The sequence below is a fragment of the Notechis scutatus genome, chromosome 1 (genome assembly GCF_049901735.1).
Source record: "Notechis scutatus isolate UNSWTSFEM ecotype Mainland chromosome 1, rNotScu1.2, whole genome shotgun sequence".
Taxonomy (NCBI): Eukaryota; Metazoa; Chordata; class Lepidosauria; order Squamata; family Elapidae; genus Notechis; species Notechis scutatus.
The window spans coordinates 278,418,523-278,440,264 of NC_142009.1; the positions used below are offsets into that span (position 1 = coordinate 278,418,523).

General features: G+C 39.3%; 1 protein-coding gene across 2 annotated transcripts in view; it reads left to right on the plus strand.

The window, feature by feature from the left end:
- The first annotated feature begins 16,543 nt into the window (after window positions 1-16,543).
- PLCB2 (phospholipase C beta 2) overlaps window positions 16,544-21,742 on the plus strand; it is a 73,806-nt gene continuing 68,607 nt past the window's right edge. The window contains exons 1-2 of one of the 2 annotated variants that reach the window (XM_087951719.1): window positions 16,544-16,893; window positions 20,418-20,495. In XM_087951719.1, the coding sequence (XP_087807845.1) occupies window positions 16,810-16,893; window positions 20,418-20,495 (162 nt within the window). In that variant the 5' untranslated portion in view covers window positions 16,544-16,809. The remainder of the gene's footprint in view (window positions 16,894-20,417; window positions 20,496-21,742) is intronic. The other variant, XM_087951720.1, reaches the window with a different exon arrangement.

Below are 21,742 nucleotides of genomic sequence, written 5' to 3' on the forward strand. Positions count from 1 at the left end.
GGGCATGCCAACTGAAGCAGGCTTTCCATGTAGTGGTTGAGTTTGTGGCAGAACTAGAGAGCAGTGCTGCAAAATCCTCTTCCAGGTATATGGTGTAGGGAGGCATTCTGTGGGGCAGCAAGGTTTAGAGGAACAGTATTCCCACTGGCTCTGGGAAGGGAGGGAACACAGAAAAATAGTTGCATGAATCCCCCCCGCCGCCGCCGCCAAAAGAGGGGAGAAAAGAAAAGTCACAATTCAGTTTGATAGTTAAAAAGCTTTTTGTGATCCCTTTGGCATTCAATACTTTTAACAGCTGTGTACTCCACACATCAGTGTATAACAAGTTGCTCAGTGCATTCATTTTGCAAAGTGCTTATATTGTAAAAGCACAACATATAATGCAACATCTTTTTATATTTGAGTCCTGGGCAATTCCTAAACTGTGCACCCCAGTCTTCTGAATACTTCAATGCCTGGGAGCTGCTGAGGCCTGGATGGGGAGAACAGGCTTAAACTTAACTCTAAGAAGACCAAATAGCTGTGGGGCCTGGGACTACTCCATTCTAGGCATCCTCTGTCTCTGGTCCTGAGTGTGATTGCACTGCTTCTTTCAAGACTGGTACACAATCTATGGATATCAGTTTCTGCTTGAGGAGCAAGTGGCAGCTATTGCCTGAAAGGCATTTGCAAGAGAACCTCCTTACAATCATCCGTGTCCTGCTCATCTTGCAGGCCAGGGCAACTATTGCAATGTGCTCTACATGGGGCTGCCCTTGAAGACCACATGGAAACTGAAGCTGATCCAAAATGTAGTAGCATTATTAATGATGGGTAAACCTGAGATGCCTATGTTACACCTCTGCTCTGTGAGCTGCATTGGCTACCAATAAAATTCTGGGTGCAATTCTATGCCAATTATCACCTTTAAAGAGGGGTGGGATTCTACCGATTCGCACCTATTTGGTAGAACTGGTTGTTAACATTCTAAGCAGTTTGGAGAACTGGTTGTTAGAAGAAATTACTGGCCTAATCCTGTAAAGAAGGCAGGAAGGAAACATTCTGGTGTTACTTACAGAAACTGCCTCTCTGTTAACCCTTATTACATTCTTGGCAGGACTAGACTTCCTGTCTCAGGAACCTCTCTGGAGTTTTCCCCCCTCCTTTGCTGGTACTTTGCTTGTGTGGAGTGACTATTGAAACTTACAATGGCACTGAAAAAAGTGACTTATGACCATTTTTTACACTTACGACTGTTGCAGCATCCCCACAGTCATGAGAGGCCAGGCAAGGAGATGCGCGCCTCGATGTGAGTGATGTTGAGTTAGCCACGCCCAGCCAATAACATGACCACCAAGCCATGCCCACCAACTAAGTCACGCCCACAGAACCGGTTGTTACTCCTGCCTTTAAAGACCTAATATGACAGGATCTAGCTCCTCCATTGGTTTTGCTTGTGAGAAGCTAGCAGGAATCATTGGAAATCATCTAATTCAGGGGTGACACATCATCACATGATATACTGCAACTTTTTTCCCTTTTGGTAAAATGTGGGCAGGCGTGGCCAGTGCATGACGCATCGGGCCCGTGGGCCGCAAGTTTGACACCCCCGATCTAATTCATGGTGCTGCAGTAGCCACATGTTTGTAAATATAATTGGCTTGAAGATCCTTGAAATGTTAATTCCACAAGAGCTCCCAGATTTTGTAGGCATTTTTAAGTTAGCTCGTTTGAGGTACCTTGATTCAAAAATTGTTGCTCTGTGATGCATTGTTTTGGCTAATTGAAAGTTACAAATAGACAGACAGGGGAGCTTTTATAGTATATAGATTATTCTCACCTGCTTTTTTATTGCAAAAAGGATGGATTAGATGAATAAATCATTTCTTAATATCACAGAAGTGAAAAAACTGAGGAATGAATAGGAAAAATGAATATAAAGAGATGTGGCTATCTCATCTCCCAAGTTATCCACAAAACACAGCTTCAATGTTAAGGATGTAGCTAAAATAATGAATGTACAATATCAGAAAGAGAACTGTATACCTTATTTATAGCATAAGTTTGTTGATATCCTATGTGCTTTTTGTCAACACTGCGGTTTGTTCTTTTTTGAAATTTAAAAGAGGAATAGTTTTTAGTAATATGATAAAATTTTCCTGAGTTGTTTCATCTATAACATAAAAGTGACATAATGACTTTTCTTCAAATGGTTATTTAAATGTTAAATATGACATTTATACTGTTTATTTTTAGTTGAAACCATATAATTAACTGCTGTTAATTATTAACTGTTAATATTCTGCTTGTTTTATATATGCATAAAGAATTCTGCCAAAATAGAAATGGAAATGGCAAAAGAAATGTGCTGACATTTTTCAGCTAGAAAATCAAAACTTTTGTCTACTTTGAGAAAACAGAGGCAAATCAATGTGTATATGGAACAATTTGTACAAAGAAAACAATTATATCTAGAGATGTTTAATAAAGCATATTTTGAGAAAATTGCATAGAAAATGCATGTTAATTATTTTTGCATACAAATGCTACAGAAATCGTAAGTAATTATATAGGTGTCATACAAAAACCATGCAAAATTTCACTTACTGTGGAAACATATTTAAAATCTATGCAGCTGCAGATTTGAAACATGCTGTAAAAGCTGATTATCACCCAAATGCATTTCATCCTGACATGGTGGCCATTCCAGCCGTGGGCTGCTGGGGGTTCTCAGGGGTTCGGGAAAGCCCCTAGCTAAGATTCTGTGTAGTTCAGAGAACCCCCAAATCCCACTCCTGGCTGACCCTTCCCACCCCTCCCCTCCCAGGAGTAGCCCGTTTTGGATACAGGTAAGTGCAGGGCGCATGTGGAGACTCAGAGAGGGTAAAAAACGGGCCTCCTGAAAGTTCAGGAAGACCAGAAATGGGTCCGTTTCCGGCTTCCAGAGACCCTCCAGAGCCCGGGGAGGCTGTTTTCACCCCCCCCCCCCCGGAGGATTGGCAAAGCCTCCAGAGCCCAGGGAGAGCAAAAATGCCCCCCGCCTTGATGCAGGAGGCTGATTAGGCCATGGCCACCCAGCAGCTGGGCAGATAACTCTTTGCTAACATTTTTGAAGCCCACCCCTGCTTTCTTCCCTCTATTTCTACTCCAGATTGACACCTGGCAACTCTGCTTTGTAAAAGGTTTAATCACATGTTTACTATACCATGAAATAGTGAACACACAATACCAAATTCCCTAGAATTTATCAAATTGTTCTGGAGAAAAATCTATCTATGTACCATGTTTCTCATATAATAAGGCCGGGTCTTTTTTTTTTTTTGAGCCCTGAAAAAATGGCTAGGTCGTCTTTTCGGGGGTGACTTAATTCCCCCCCCTTGCATCTTTGGGTAGGCGGGCGGCGACAGCTTGGATGTTGACCTAGGCGTTGGTGGGGCACTTCGTATCGGGGTCAACGCAGGCAGCACCATATCCGGGTGTGCAACAAAAATACTTACTAACGGCAAGCCCCCCCCACCATTCCCCCCCATTTTGCATGTTTTAATATAGGCCTTAATTTGAGGGGAGGGGCTTAATTTCATTTCATGCCTATAAAACATGCTGGGACTTCCTATTGGGAAAGGCCGTATTGTTGGAGAAGCGGAGTAATCTCCAGGAGTTGAAAATAACTTAATCAATCAATCAATCAATCAATCAATCAATCAATTATTGTTCCTTTAGAGATAGAAATGAAATAGAGGGCTTGTGCTGTCCAGCCAGTGTATGGGAATTGGATAGTTAGGTAGCAATTGTATGCTGTTCCCTTAAGGGAATGCATCATGGTAAATGTAGTTAAGGTATCCTGGGAAATGTAGTCCATGTCACGTGAGCACATCTGTAACCCTAATTGGTCACTAGTTGACCCTCAATGGGTTGGGGGAGTTTTCCTCACTCTTGGCTGAACTCATGGACTTGTGGTAACTGTTCTACTTCTATTATTACAAGATGGGAGAAAAAGGATAGGAGATAAACCATCTTTTTACCTACAAGACAGATATGCAAAGGATTGGTCATTAAAAAAGAACTTTGTCACAAATGTGAGTTATAAGGATACCTGATGAACCAATAAAAGTACTTTGTTATGGATGTTTTGTGGCGTTTATCTATCTGCATCTGTACAGGATACAGAATAGGGCTATAGTTCTGAGCAGCATGCAGAAGAGTCCAGTCTTTTAAAAGTTGCCAAGTTTGAAAAACACTGTGTTGTAGGAACAGAATCAATCTTTCTGCCCCCCTTCTTCAGGGAACTGATTGTTTGAAAGCATCAGCAACTGTTTTCAAACTAAACTCCCCCCCACCCCGATCACTCACTGGCCCAGTTTCCCATGACACAAACAACTCAGCTATCCCAAATCAGGAGACTCATCATCCTGCACCAACAGCACAAGATGGCTGGGTACACACAATGGCAGCCATTTTTAAAACCTTAATAAAGAAACAATTCGGAAGGTATCACCTCATATCTTTATTTTGCTGAGACAGCTGTTAAGTGGGGCCCTGGTGGCTCACGTGGTAAGACGCTGAGCCTGCACACCGCTGAGGTCGGCAGCTCGATTCCTGTAAACCGCGTAGGGACAAGATAGGAACCTCCCCTGAATACCTACTGGCATTCCAGCACCCTGTGGGTAAAGATAACACCGCCCCAAAAAATTCCTTTCACAGAGGCAGCCAGCTACCTCAGTGATCCCTGGCTAACCTGTGCCATACACCAAAAAAAGAGATACTACAACAGTATAGCAGAAATGGACCTCTGTTTGCTTTTCTCTTCTTCCCTTGCAGTATTCTTGAGTCTAGTCTGAAATTAATGAGAAATAATAGTTACTAAAACAGACAGAGGGGAAGACAATTAAAATCAATCCTCCAAGATTAGGTCCCCACTTTCTTTTAATTATGGCATAATAATTCCTTGAGAACAGTAATTGCCCTATATGCACATGATCTTGCCTTCATCTCTTCTTTAATTCTTAAGTGAGACCATATTTAATTATTATTAACTCTACCAACACTTTCCCAGCTATTCTGGTGTCATCCATTGGGAGTCTCAATATGTTTAAAAGTGTGCCACATTTCACCAGTCCTGACCCTGAAAGGAAAGTTGGGGGACAAATAGTGCAAAGGATCTAACAGGTGTCTTTTTGAGTGCTTCAGGCTGTTGAGGGCGCAGCTACAGTACTTCCCTCTTGTCCCCAGTCAAGCCTCTCCTCTTGCTATTCTTCTTGTTCCCTACAGAGCTGGATAAATTGCTTTAATTACTGTCTCGCTTTGATCTGTTGCCAAGAAAATTCTGCAGAGGTGTGTTTGCTGTCACCGGTGTTTGAGCTCAACTTGTAGGTTACTTCTTGTTACCTTTGAAATATGTTTGGCAGAGGTGTTGGACCAGTGGCTGGTTTAGGGTAAGAGTGCTAGACTACTTCATCGTTTATGTGAGTATTTTTATTTATTCCCCTTTCCACTTTTGTGCAAGATTGTAATAGTGTAACTGTGAAATTATCAAACCCTCTCAGGAAATGCTGCAGGTGACTCAACTTCCTTTATAATTCCTATTTGTGTTGTTGTTCTTTATAAATGCATGATTAAGCTTATGCTATGACAGTAGGGAAAGTGGAATCACACGCAGCAGCCTAAAAATATACGAGTATTGGTGTCAGACCCTCCTTACAGCTCCCTGACTGGTAAATGAAATGACGAAGAGGCTGGGAAGCAAAGCTGGATAATTCAGCCAAGCCATCTTGCCCAATGCATTCTCCACATGTTATTCAGATGAATCCATCCTGCACCGTTAAGAGAGAGAGATGCAGTGGAGATGGGCAAATGATTAATAGGGGCAGCAGCTTTCATACAGGGGTATTTTTTTTCCTGCCAACTGAAGAACAGGGGACAATATCTTAAATGCAGTAGAAGGAAGGACTTTAATATTTTCTTTTCTGTAATAGAAGACTAATGGTGGTGGTGCAATTTAGAGCAATTTGACAACCGTAAAATGTGCAGACTGAGACATACACCCAGCTGTGAAAATCCTGGGAGTTGAAATGTTAAAATTTACCGCTATGTGTTAAATAAATAAAACTTACCAGGTTTGAAAAACACTAGTTTAGAGCAATGCTGCACAGCCTAGCAAGAGTTCCATTTTTTATTATATCTGTGCATATCTTGACATCTAATGCTTGCGATGTTTAGGTTTGGGGAAACTGTATTTATGTGGAAAAGGTGTGAGAAAAATCACTTTGGTTCGGGGTCTACATTTGTTCATCCTAAAGATATTTGGCATAGGAAAACACTGCAAACAGAATTTCTGGAACTATCAAAGGCAAATGAAAGTCTAATGTGGGATTGATATAAGTTTTCCAAATCAACAAATTAATGTATTGGCAGAGTCCAGAAATGACTTAAGATGTTTGTGTTTGTGCAATTTCACAGGGTAGCCACTAGAGGTCAATATTTTATACAAGTTTAAATTTTAAGTGCTTAAATCAAAATGTAGAGGGAATGTTTGCTTGAATTTATGGCTAAATTCCACCAGCTACCCTCAAACTGTAAGGGGGAAAAACCCTAAAAGGGTTCAATTTTAGCAACATGATACGATTCAGCACCTTGATTACACCCTCACTGAATGCTTTTTTGTTTTGTAATACATTTTTTATTTCTACAAACACATCATTGTGTGAACAATGTGGTTCCAGGGTATTTTACATCTTAAAACAAACATGACAATAGTTTCATGTTAATACTGTTGACTTTCTTGTCCAATTTGGTATTAATGCATATTATCATTCTTAATCATTCAATATTTCGTGTGCTATTTTATGTCAATCTCTATATTCTTAACATCACTTCTTTTATGATAAATATTATATTAATAGCCATATTTGCAGTGTTTAACAAATTATATAATTCAAATAATCATTCATAAATTCATATTGATTTGTATTTTTCATTTTTTATCCCCTTTTTGGTTCTTGATTGTGCCACTATTATGTTTTTAAAACAAAGTCCCTTTCTAATTTCATTATAATACACACATCATAATATTCATCCTATTTACGTTTAGCAAATTGTACAATTGTACAACCCTCACTGAAGGCTAATGGATGCTGATATGGCTGAAAGAGGAGACAGGGAATAAAGCTATGAAATGAGGCAGGAGGTAAGAATGCAACAGGTCCCTTTCCTTTTTCTTCCCCCATGCCCTTCTATGTTTCATGCTCCCAGACTTACAAGAGCATGAGGGATCCTAATGAGCTGCACTGCCCAATAAGCCGAAGACACACAGAGAGGGTAACTATGGCTGTCTTATCTCTTGCCATACTCTTACAAGCCTTCCACACACAATCAAAAGGCTTCCAAATATCTAGGGCTGATTTAGGGGAGTGGAGGTAGGAGGGTGTGCCGAGTGGTCAATGCTTCACTCTGCTCTGATCTATTCAGAATAGGAACACATCAATGGCTTTGACATATCCACACCATCTACTTTCTCTTTCTTTCTTGGTAGAAATACAGGAAGGGAACAAAAAACCAAATTGATTTATGTAAGAAGGAACTGTGTCTGAGTTCCCATCACCTTCAGGCCCAGGGAAATTTAAGCAAAGTACAGACTGGCCAATATGGCTCAAAGCACAAGCATTGGCTTGAGAGCGGTAATTGCAGGCTCAGTCCTTTCTTTTTCAGCAACATAATTGTGTTTATTTGGTCACTGTTTGCCCAACAGGCAGATGAATAACATTCCCCAGTACATTGAGCATTTGTGTATTGCAACTGAAACAAATACTTTTGATAATGATTCCTGAATTTCTTTTTTCTGGATTGTCCTTTAGAAATCAAGCTTCATAAAAATGACTGGATTTTTGGTAGAACATAGAATCATAGGGCTGGAAGGGACTTCATAGCCCTTCTAGTTCAATTCCCTGCTCAAAACAGGAAAGATTATACCATCCCAGTAAAATAGCTATCCAATCTCTTATTGAAAACCGTCTGGCATGGAGGAATCACAACCTTGGGAGGCAAGCTATGCCACGAATTATTCTCAGTGTCAGAAAATTTCTCCTTACTAATATACTGGATCTCTCTTTAACAGGCTTCTATCCACTTCTTGTTCTTTGGAGAATAAGCCAATTCCCTGTTCTCTCCCTCAAATATTAGAAGACAGTTCTTTCTATCATATTCTTCCCTAATCTTTCTCTTCTGTGTGCTAGAGTCAGACCTAGCCCTCTCAAGCATTCATCATACAATTTAGCTTCCAAACCCTTTATCATCTTTGTTGTTCTTTTCTGCACACTTTCTAAGGTGACATCATCTTTTTTTTTTTTTTATTGTGACCAGAACTGGACACGGTATTCCAACTGTGGTCTCACCGTGTGACATAAATTCCTGTTATTCCTACAAGTGGGAAATTGTCTAGAACAATGTTTCATTTATAGTGCATATAGTTTAGTAGATACCGAGTAAAAATATCCCATCATTAATTTTAAATTATAGTCAATAAATAAAGTTTCCAACTTTGGCAACTTTAAGATACGTGCACATCAATTCCCAGAATTCCTCATGGCTGGATAGAGAATTCTGGGAGTTGAAGTCCACATACCTTAAAGTTGCTAAGATTGAGAAACACTGGGAGGAGTTCCCAAAAATTCAAGATGATATCCAGGACTCCATTAAATATAAAAACAGGCAGAATTATAATCACATGATTTTGTTTGTTAAAACATATGGTCATAAACCAAACAGAAATTTAAAGTACTATATATCACATAGCATTTGATAAAAGCCATTCATGCCTGCACTAAACACACCATGGAAAGGAAACAAGTTGAAAAAAAAAGTTAATTGTCATAAATGATGCTAGAAATTCTAGAGACTTCCTGATCCTGGTTGATTGGTAGGTAGTACCAGTAATCCTCATTTAATGACCATAACTGGGACCAGCAACTTGATCATTTAGCGAAGTGGAAAATGTGACTGCAATTGTGCTTATGCTTTTACTTCAGCTTACCTTTGCTTTACAGCCCTGTGAAAGTCATAAATGCCGGGATTGGTCACAGAGATACTGTCAACTAAGAAGATACTCCTTTGGTCTTTTTAGCTGCCAGAAAACGGGAGTGGAGGAAAACAGTGCATTCCTTCAGTGCTTAGATAATCACCCTGGCAGCCCAAAGTTGTCAGAGTGCAAGAATATTACTGGAGAGCATGATTGATGACTCTTGGCTATGGATGTGTCCCATTGAAGGATGTGTCCCATCAGGGGGTGGGGGGAAGATCAGGGTCAAGGAGGAAATGAATGATGTATTTTAGTATTGGCTGCATGCAGTTAACACCAACATGGCCACTTCTAATAAATCAATTTTATTTTCTCTGAGAGATGCGGCTAGAGACTTATGATTTGAATGGGGGTGAATTTGTTGGAGTCCTGACAGATACTTTTACATCATCGCCATAACTGTGAACAGGAGCTGTGCAAGACAGTTGCTAAGTGAGAGTTACCTGTATACAGTTACTATATGTTTGCAGTATGAACACTTTATACAGATAGTCCGTGACTTACAACCACAATTGAGCCCAAAATTTCTGTTGCCAAGTGACACATTTGTTAAGTGAATTTTACCCTATTTTACTTCCTTTCTTGCCACCAAAGCACAAAGGCATGTTGTTGAGTAAATCACTGCAGTTGTTAAGTAAGTAACATGATTGTTAAGTGAATCTGGCTTCTCCATTCATTTTGCTTCTCAGAAGGTCACCAAAGATGATCACATGACTCTGGGGCACTGCAACCGTCATAAATATGAGTCCGATGCCAAGCGTCTGGAATTCAGTCATGTGACCATGGGAAAGCTGCAATGGCCGTATGCGTGAAAAATGGTCATAAGTCCCTTTTTCAGCGATGTTGTAACTCAACGGTCACTAAATGAATTATTGTAAGTCAAGGACTACCTGTAGTTAGAGGGAAGATTCCTTCTGCCCCCCCTTTTCCCCAAAAGTGGTAGCTACCAGACTTCAGAAACACATGCACTACTGTCTCAGTGTCAAAGTATGAGTAATGCTCTTGATAAAGAACAGCATTATATCTACTCAATAGCAGCACTGTGGGGAAGGCGTCCAATGGGCCAATGTGAAGTCCCCTCCCCCATGAGATGGAACTAGTAAATGACAGAGGTATTGGGGAATGGTAAAAGCAGAGAATGTGAGCTCATTATAGCAGAGATGAGAAATGTTGTTCCCTCTCTTGTAAATAAAGACCTGAAATTATCTGCTCAAGCTCTCTCCAGGTTCATCTGGGAACAAATGCAGGGGGAGATACATTCTGGCTTCCCTTCAGTCACGCAGTCACAACCGCTATCTTCCTGTATTTTTTTCCATTCCCTCCTGTGAAGGAGCCCCCTGGCTTCTTCACAGACTCATTCAACTCTCTTTATTCCAAACGCATGCAAGATCTTTCGGATTTCATCTCTTCTGGCTGACAGAGATTCCTCAAGTTTTCATTGAGGGCTTGGAAATCCTGAAATCTGGAACTTCCAACCAAGGCGAACGATTGCCAAATGATGGTTGTCCTCATTTTTGCATGTGATGAGGAAGATAGGCAAACGATCGGCTTTCTGTGGATTCTGTTGCTTTCCCTCTTCAGCACATCGCTATTTGGAGGGGGAAGTGTTTAGCAGGCATGGTGCCCCAGCGGGAATAGGGTGGGTCTGTCTTCAGATATCTGTTTCTCTTCCCTGCTTCTCCGCCCTTCCTCCTACCCATTCTGACAAGCACTTGTTTAAAAAAAAAGGGGAAGGAAGCTGAGTCACCAACAGCAGTTCTTTAGAAGGAGCACTTTTATTGAGGATTTCATGATTCCCCCCCCCCCCTATATTTCACTGTGGTGTGATTTTAATCTTGCATAAAACTGAGAAAAACCAATAAATTTCCTGGAGTGGTATAGAGCTACTGCCCTAATCAGTTCAACTGACCATCAGTATTTAGTATTTATTTGATTTGTCAATTGCTTACAAGATACAGGTATATGAATAAATATAGTTTTGAATACATGAGATAGATACTTATAAGAAAAATTAAAAGAAACAATAGGACAGGGATGGTAGGCATGTTGGTGCGCTTATGCACGCCCCCTACAGGCCTCTTAGGAAGGGGGTGAGGTCAATAGTAGACAGTCTAAGGTTAAAGTTTTTGGGGTTTGGGGAAGAAACCACAGAGTCAGGTAGAGTATTCCAAACATTGACCACTCTCTTGCTGAAGTTGTATTTTCTGCAGTCAAGTTTGTTGCAGTTAACCTTGAGTTTGCATCTATTGTGTGCTCTTGTATTGTTATGATTGAAGCTGAAGTATTCATTTGCAGGTAGGACATTGCAATGTATGATTTCTGCTCTGAATTTTTGTTGACATTTTTTTGAGTCAACTTTGAATCCTGGTGATTACAGGGACATATCCATATATCTTTCCTGGAAACAGGATTCAATGTCAGTTATTTCCATAACAGGATTTTCCTGAAATTTCACATATTAAGCATGTCCAGAGAAGAATGAAGTGTCGTATTCTGTTACTCTTGCAGAAAACTATGACCTACAAAATGCAGGGCAGCTCTGACTCTAATGTGTTCTCCAGGTTGATAAAGTAAATTGAGTTTTAATTTTAACTTATCCATAGAGTCTTTTTTTCAGCAATCCATACCAAATAATTTCCCTAACGTTTTATAAGCCATTATGCCCACCCCTAGATTAGAACCAAGACAGACAACCATTAAAGAGAGGTGGCTACATTTCCCCATTCTATTCAATATGTACTCTCTGATCGAAACAGTTCTTCAGGACAGAATAGCTAATGATAACTCCACATAGTGTCACTCATAGCTTATGGAGGAGATGAGGGCAATGCCATTAAGGCAGAGGTAGAGAATGCAGCGGGCAAGGAACTGTGGATAAATGTAAATGCAGATATGACCACACCCAATGACAGTAGAAATATAATTCAGATCCAGAAATGAAAGAGATGTTTTCCTTATGCATCATCATTTTAGTCATTGTCTACCCACTGCAGGAGGAAGGCCTCTTCCATATGTTTCCAACCAATATACCCTTGACCTTTCTTTTGCCAACTGAGGCCTCAATACTTGCTGGTGTTGTCAATCCATCTTGTTTTAGATCTCTTTCATGGACACTTTTTATCAAGTGGGATCTATTCTATGGCTGCCTTGGTCCACCTGCCATCAGTTCTTCTTGCCACATGACTGGCCCATTTCCTTACATATAATGAAATTATATTTAAACATATATTTAACAATTTGAAATATAATAAGGCTACAAACCTCTGTCCTCAACTACCCTTCTTCTACCCTTAAGACGCAGCAATTCTTCTTCTTAAACTTTATCGTTTGTGTCTCACTGTGCAACTCAGGGCAATGTGCGTACGTGTTGAAATCAGCAACTTCATTTCATCACAAGACTCTTTCCACATATATCCACCCAACTATTAGGTATTCAGAAAAAAGTCACCAGAGCTGCCTTAAAACTGAGTATGTTTTGTCGTTATGCCATTTAATAATGGCCAAAGCTACAGAGGAAAAAAAAAACCTGAATTATTAATATCAGAAAAGCCTAGGGACTTGCTTAGAATATATCATGCCTAGTGATAAAACAGGGGTACACAACAATATTGAGTCCAGAGGTTGTCTTTAAGTGGAAAATTGCGCCTTGCAGTCCAAAATGTAGATGGGGACAATGCACAATCTAAATTTGATAAAATTTAAATGTAACGGATTGATCAACATTAACACAATGACTCTCAATGTACTTAACCATGCCATCCTTCAATCCCATTAACAAGTTGTTCACCACTATGCAACAGCTCTGGAGGTTACAGCGAAAGAAGAAGAGTCCCTTGTAAGTGAGGTGCAACAGGTCGTGATAAAATATCATCACATCCTATTCCTATTCCAGTTAACTTGTAGAAATCAGTAGTGAACCGTTCTTGTATGGAATAATTCCGATAATAGGAGGAAAACAGGATACAGGCAGACTTTTTTCATAATATCTTCTGGGATAAATTTAATTCAGGATGTTCCTAGATGAGCTGCCCTTCAAGCTAACCAAGCATTGTTCTTTTTGCGATAAGCCACAACTGCAATATCAAATGACGTCCCATTCATGCTTTGAGTATGTATAACTCAGTGGTGTGTTTCAAAAGTTTTTTTTTACCACCGGTTTGGTGGGCATGGCTTGGTGGGTGCGCTCTGCGTACATGCACGCACTCTGCGCATGCACGCCTGCCAAACGTGCACTTTGCGCAGGCACAGAGGCTTTCCAACTCGCCTCCTGCAATCCTTCAACTCTCCCTGTTGCCTCAGCAGCTGACGCGTGGCAATCTGCTGTGCCATGGAAAGCAGCTGCGCTTCAAAAGCAGGACATAAAGGTTGGTATGGGAGGCTGGGCGGGTTGGAGAGAACCGGTTCGGTTCCTGCTGCTCATCGGCGCTACCAACTCGGCAGAACCGGGCAGAACCTGTAGAATACCACCACTGGTATAACTTCCTTGTATGATCTGTGCATATAGAAGGACACAATATAGCTTTGGGGGATGGCAAATACAATTCACAGAACTTACACTTGTTTATTTGTGTTGATTCTCTTCTGGGCTAAGAAACTCAGAGAATGAAAGCATGAATAACTAGACCTCGAAAACAAGTACTTTTTTTACCTGTGCAAAAATCTATCTGCAATAACTAAAATAACTTCCCCACGCCCACCCTCTAAAAATCTACTCCAGACAGAAACGTGCACCCCAAATCGCATGTATATTAATCTTTTTCCATTGATAACAAAGCCTTAGTTGGTTTTATCCATCACAACACACCTAAACATGACTAATGGAACTGTGAATAATGAGGATATTTGCATAACAATAGGAACAAAGATTATTATAAGATCTCTAGTGGAGTCCTCAAATTGGCCTTTTCCTCCTTCACAGATTTTATTATGAAAATCACATATGAATGGGTGCAAGACCATTAGAAGGTTACATATAATGTCCTCTCAGCCCCTGTAAATTGAATCAAAATTTTAAAGACCCTTTTCCTTTGAATTGAAGCTATCCCTTCCCTGTTCAGTGTAATTGCTGCATATCTTGCAAAGATATAATATTTAGGCTAATTAAAAGACCACGTCTCTCTCTCTCTCCATGTGTATGTATGTATGTATTGGATGGATGGATGAAGAGAGAGAGAGAAAGAGATGATAGATATAAGAGAGAGAGAGAGAATGCCATTTCATGTCTACCAGGGGAGACATGATAGCAGTCTTCCAATATTTGAGGGGCTGCCACAGAGAGGAAGGGGTCAAGCTATTTTCTAAAGCACCTTTAGGCCAGACAAGAAAATAATGGATGGAAACTGAAGAAGGAGAGATTTAACCTGGAAATAAGGAGAAACTTTCTGAGAGTGAGAACAATCAACCAATGGAACAGCTTGCCCTCAGAAGTTGTGGGAATGCCATCACTTGAGACTTTCAAGAAGAGATTGGAGTGCCATCTGTCAGAAATGGTGTAGGGTCTCCCGCTTGGGCAGGGGGTTGGACTAGATGACCTACAAGGTCCCTTCCAACTCTGATTATCTGTTATCTGTTACCTGAATGATAAATAGTGGTGTTTTTTTCCATACTGCAGTTAAATTTATACACGCATCATACTGTATGTATGACTTTGTCAGTATGTAGGAATTTCTGTGTGTGAGAGAGAAGTAGAAATAAGCCTATTTATACACAGAGACAAATGTACTAAGCTTTCATTCTTTTCTTTTTTTAAAAAAAGTTGTCATTAAAGTCTGACAAACCACAAGTCAAAACCTATAAGGGCAAGGATTTACCAGTGCCAGGATTAGGATGCAAAAATCTGGATGGCACTATATATCTCTGCTGGCATCTGTGAGATCTCAATTTTTGCAATTCAGATCTGGCAACCCTAGACAGGATCCCACAAAATGGGAGGAAGTTAGTGAAATGTTTGCTCTCAAAGGTAAGCATCCTCCATTTCCTCCCTTCCCCTTCAAAGCATCTGATATGTTTGAGGATTTGCATAGTGTGTAAATCACAACCACAGGTAGTCAAATAGCAACTGTTTTCCATAGGAGGAAATGACTCTTAAATCTCAGTTTATGTACATGGAAATATTTTGACAGCAAGTTGGCTTTTAGAGCAAGCCTTCTGTCTGATGTATTCAAAATAGGCTCAGTGGTTGCCATTTTTATGAGCTCATTCCAGTTTAGTTTGTAACTTTCTTATGAATATTATATTTCTCTATCTTTTGTGTTTTCATTGCTAAAAATGTTATCTTCATAGATTTTGAAGGACTACTCAAATCATCTCTGCTTCATGCCACTTCTATCCAATTTCTATTTTAAAATATTTAATGTAAATGAGAGAGAGATTTCCCACTGCTCGATCATCTTATAAAGTAGAAGTATTTTGTTTTCTTTTGCTGCAGGAAAAACTCACTAGAATTAATTTGAGCTGTATGCAGATTTCAGACAGACAGCCATTGCAGAATAATCCAGGGGATTGCAGAGTTAAAGGCTTCAAAGCATAACTGGTAAACTACATTAAATCATTGTTTACATAAACATGATATATATATATATATATATATATATATATATATATATATATATATATATATATATATATATATATATATATATGATCCATAATGTATTTAAAGCATAAACTCAGTTTACCAACTAATCCTGCCTACTTCTCCCATTGGCAAGCAATCCCAGATCTGGGCATGATATGGAGACTGGCTATCTTCAACAACCTTTCAACTGCAACAAAGGATTTGCTGGCTTATGGTTTTATTTTATTGTATTTCAGAATAACCGGATAATGGAATGACAGATTTGGAAGGAACTTCTGAGATCTTCTAGTCCAAACCCTGCTCAGGCAGGAAGCCCTATGCCATTTCAGACAAATGGTTGTCCAATCTCTTCCAGTGTTGGAGCATTCACAACTTCTGGAGGCATTTCATAGCAATGAAGCATTCGTTTAGAAGTTTATCCACCATACTTTTTCTGGGAACATGGATGCAGGCTGCATTTTCTAAAACAACCCCCCAAAATGGTACTTTAAGATGAGTTAGGAAGTAATGCTGGCTGGGGAATTCTGGGAATTGAAGTCCACACATCTTTAAGTTGCCAAGGGAACTTTAAGTTTGAGAAGCACTGAATAGGCAAGCAGTAGCCACCGTTAATAAGGGAAGGGAACAAGGATGACTCAGTTTCTAAAGAAAAACAGAGCTGCTAGTTAACCAAGTATCTTGGCTTTTCTCAGTGTCATATTCTCTGGATATATTGGACCTATAAATCCTCTCATTCCCTGAGTACTGAGGAGAGCTGTCCAAATTCCCCGCCACAATGTTTAATGTTGAGAAATGAATAAGAAGTCTCAGAAAGGAAAGGAATGTTGAAATAATTTCTGAATTGCTGAAGAGAGAAGCAGAAGCTTCAATGGGGAAGTTGACAGCAGGAAACCAACTCGCTAGTTGGTTTCTTTTCTGCAGTTGATAGTTCCTGTTGATCCCGTCTGTCTACCTAGCCTGCCATTTCTGGATTTTTCAGTGTTTACCTACCTGCTTTAGAAAGCCCATCGTTTGCCTATGCAGATCAGGAGCTCAGCATTTGTCTCTGGAAGCCACTGAAGCGTTTTCCCTGCCTATAAAGCATGATGGTTCCTGAAATAACAGGGAGCACCATGTGAGGAGAAGCTCCAAAAGGCAGAAAGGAGGCAGAGGAAGAGAAGAGAGGGGGAGGTGAAATGCCAAAATGTCAGTGCTTACTCCTATCCTGACACCTCCTGAGGTGAAGAAGTACATGACTGAAGGTGAACGCTTTATTAAGTGGGATGATGTAAGTACGATTGACAATTCTCGCTCTGATATGGACATGGGAGAAAAACCATTTGGAGGCTCTGGATCACATGCATGGTATTACACATACATGGTGAAATGAACATTCATGGTTGAGGGTTAAGGTGGCTTTGTGTCTTAGCAAATTGAGGACAATCACTGGTTCCAATTCTGCCTGTTTCAGGAAGACGGAGCAGCAGGGCCTTTGATAGCCCTTAGAAAAGGGACTGAGATGATATACAGTACAGTGCAAATTTATCCCTGGATTGATAAATTGCTTCCTTTTGTTATCACCCTGACAGAGAGATTAAGAGATTTTTGATAGAGGCCTGTTAATAAGTAAATGCCTTTATATATAATACTTACTGAGGTGGGCTCATACCAATCTGTGGTCATGTGTATTACTCAGCATCCCAATTTACTAGTTGTAAAATTAAGATTAACTGCAATTTTTAAATACTTCACAAAATTTGGCAGAAAGCACAGAAGGATTGCATTGCATTGATATCCATCATGTTTTAGGTGAAATGGAAAAAGCTCTGTGTTCAAATGGTAATAGGTAAAGTCTGTTTGTCGACAACGTTGGGCCTCCTCGTATTTCCGCAGATTCCAAGTTTGCAGAATGTTCATTTTGCAGAAAATATCAATAGTAAAAAGTGTATTGCCGCATCTTTTGATTAATAAAAAAACATTACCCTTTGCAAAACAAATAAAACACATGTGTCCAACAATCATTTGTTGGCATCTGTAATAATATAGAATACATTTTATAATTTTTTAAATATAGTTTTCTTTGCCTCCTCGCTCTCCAAACTTAATAAACAATCAAATTCCAGTATTTTGGCATATAAGTCAATATTACATTCACATCTTCAACATTTACACATATTGCCATGAATCTACCAATGTACTTTAATACTCATTCCCAAAAGGCTAATAAATTATCAATATTTTCCACCAGTCACATTATCTCCATAGTATGATAGGTTAGCTGTGGAATAACACAAAGCAGTATATGATGGAAGTCAAGCATACATGATCATAAATAGAATGCTTAGTGAATTGTTCAACATTATACAGGGACTAGAAAAGGGGATAGAATCTCAGTTGTTTAATATATGCATGAATAAATATATAAGGAATTCATGTGTGGACATTAGACATATGCTTGTTACAAATGTGTATGTGTGTGTGCCTTTTTATGAACACTATGTCATTTTGCTGGCTTAGAATCCAAATGCTTTGCAATGTTTAGTATATTATCTACGAGATTGCATAATGCCATGGAAAGGATGGCTTGGATGAGGAATAGCCATGTGATGGTGATGTTTTAAAGTTATACACCTGTAATGAAGAATTAGCTAGTTGATGAATCTGTATACATTGGTAGACTGTTGTCTAAAGATGGAAAATATGGCTGAAGAAGTTTTAAGACATGCAATATTTGTACAATGATCGTGAGCGGTATATGGTCTGTGGCAAATAATAAATGTTTGATAATATTGATAGCATGGATTAGGACTGAATGTAAAAGAAATACAAGAAAGAAGAGCGAACTGGTAGGAAGGAGAGGACCAAGAATGTTATGATTGGATGGAGTCCAAAAAGAGAGATGAGAAATGTAAATCACACACACACACACACACACAAATGTATGAATTGATGTTTAGGTGTGATAAAATGCTAAAGGCTAGCCTACAAGGATAGAAAACTTTGGGAAGCTATAATGAATGTTTTTGTGTAAACTAGATTTAGCTATGTTTCCTTTTCTCTTATCTCCTGCCTTTTATTTCCTTTACTTACTGCTTAATGTGCTTTGCCCCCTGTGCTTTGCATAAGATTGCTAAATTCTGGCATGGTTGTCCTTAGCGTACTTTCCACTAAAGAGAGAATTCTTACGAAAGAGGGCAGGAGAGGGCAGCCTTGCATAAAGGCTACATCTGCTGATGGAGTGTAAAGATTCAGTTTTAGAAATGATGATTATAATTTGTACAGAAATACAGCACATCTTATCATCGTGGAAAACGAGTGTGTTCAAGTGCTAGATGTTCCAATGTGTTATGACTGTGGATGACAACTTCTCAATGTTTGCTCTTCTGTCTTAATGCTTTCCTATCAATAAACTTGACTCAGACTGAACAGCCCTTGAAATCAAGAATACATTCTTAAAAGCAGAGGGCTGCCTTTTTTTTAAAAAAAAGAAATGCTCTATCCTAAAATGAGTAAATGGAGACACTTGATAATCAAGAAGATGCATGCAGTATACAAGAATGCAACTAAATATAGCATCTCCCTTTTTTTTCTTCAAGCTTCTTGAGAATTATCATTGCTCAATAATGAGGAAGCTGAATCAGTATATTTAATCTCTCTATCTCTATCTATTTATATCTGTTTCAGATATGTATTAAAATTGCTACCAGTAACAGTATCCAGATTGGGAACATGTGCATCAAACTTAACTAGGTTATTTGTTACCCCTTCATGGACTAGCTTTGCAAACATTTTATTGATTTAATTAATTAAATGTATATGTCACTCACCTCACTCTGCAAAGTGATTCTGGGCAGCCTACAATTAAACACATAAATATAATCCAAATATAATATTATTTATATTAATATAAAACATTAAATAAGCAGACAGCAAGCAAAAGCAAGATGGATATGGTGGTAGCATTGTCCCTGTTAATCCACCAACCACCAGTTTGGCTTTTATTGCTGAGGTTCGAGTTGGAACAAGCTGTCATTTGGACATAAACTGTTGTAACAATCCTATCTTTTGCAAATGTCCCCTCTGAACTTTTGTGTGGACAAAATACCATCTCAGCCAGAGGTGGTATTCATCAGGTTCTGACCAGTTCTGGAGAACCGGTAGCGGAAATTTTGAGTAGTTCAGAGAACCGGCAAATACCACCTCTGACTGGAGATTTTACAGTATCCTTCCCCTGCCACACCCACCAAGCCATGCCCACAGATTGAATCCCACCACTGATCTCAGCCTTTCATATTGAAGCAGATCAGTGCAAATCTCCTCATGGCATTTGTACTATATCGTACAGTGGCAATAAGTATGTTAGAAGATGAAAGGTATATTCTGAATCAAGACAATTTCAGAGTTTGAGATAATGCTCAATAAAGTTGTTAACATGAAGCATGTCAGGAACTGACCTCAGAGGTATTGGAAATCCTCAACTTATAACTGGTTGCTTAGCACCCGTTTGAAGTTACATTGGACCCACCTGAGGGCTACACATGACCTGAATTCAAAATTTTGACAGTTGGGGGAACCCCATGATCATATTTTGAGTTCTCTGAATTTTGATCACATGACTATGCGGATGCTGCAACAGTGGTAAGTGTGAAAAATGGTCATAAGTCACTTTTTCAGTGCCATTGTAACTTTGAATGGTCACTAAATGAATAGTTGTCAGTTGAGGACTATCTGTATTCATTTTCGTTGTTTCTTATCTAAATTTAAAAAATGAATAAATTAAGATTTTTGAACTATGCATCTTTTTCCTCCCAGGAATCTGCAAATGCACACCCTGTCATTCTACGGGTGGACCCAAAGGGATTTTATCTGTATTGGACTTTTCAAAGTAAGGTATGTCCTGACCGCCAAAAGCCACAGTATACAGTAAATGCTTTCAGAAACAAATCAAGCTCCTAACATATATCGTAGCTGTTCTCTAAACTATGATCAGTATACTGCATAATCTGTGCTGGAGATTCTAATTTAAGATTCTCAGATAGAAAAAAAAATCTTAAAATTGGAAGGCATTGTAAAGCATATATATTAGAAATATTTGGCATTGTTAGAATCCAAAATGTAGAAAATCTTTTTTTAATAAACTCATTAAAATTGCTTCGGATTAGATTATTTTTAGTTCTTCTGTTTTGGTGGAGCAGTAGACCTTGTTACAATCGCAGACCATACTCTAGGGACTCTGACTGTGAATTTTAGCAATTACAGTTCAGCTAATTTTAGATGGCATTTTAACATTTGTCTCTTAAGAGATTAATGTTTTACAGAATAATTGAAATTAAAAAAATAAATTGGAGTTCTACCAAGATGTTAAGTCACTGCGGTAAGCAAAAGACATCTATCAGGACACTCATTATTGCTTTCATTTTAGCAAAAAGGAGATTTAGAGACTCTAATTTTGAACAATTAGAAAATAAGATTAAAAATTCATTTTTGTTATATGCTAGAAACAAGACAGACAACTCACATCAAACATTTAAAACAACAAAATTTAAAGTGGGGAGATTCTATGCTCACAACAGGTTGAATACCCTGAAATGTTTCGTGCAGAAGTACCGTTTGCCGGCGTATAAGACGACCCGGCGTATAAGACGACCTCCCATCACCACCGGAAAACGCCCTCCAGAAATCCCGGGGCTGCAGCGGCAGGGCAGAGTGCCAGGGGCCGTGGGAAGAGCAGGAAGGCTGCAGCCTCGGGCGGAGCGAGGCGGCGGGATGAAGCGGAAGCGGCGCAGGGGATCCAGGAAGCCAGAGCGCTTCGCTGCGTCCAACAAGCATCCGAAAGCCGGCAGTGGATATACCGGCGTATAAGGCGACCCCCCACTTGGAGGCATGTTTTTCGGGCAAAAAGTCATCTTATACGCTGGCAAATACGGTATTGGTAATCTGGAGAAGCTGTAAATTTTTGGTGTTATCATTTGATACAACAAAAATAATGAAATTTTATATCTGGAATTCAGACCAATGATGAACAGTTATTTTGTGAGCCAGGATCTGTCAATTATCAGTTTTATTATATTTTTTGTTATATTATATTTATATTCAGATACATGAAATAAGCAACTCTTAACTGAAAAGCAAGGAAG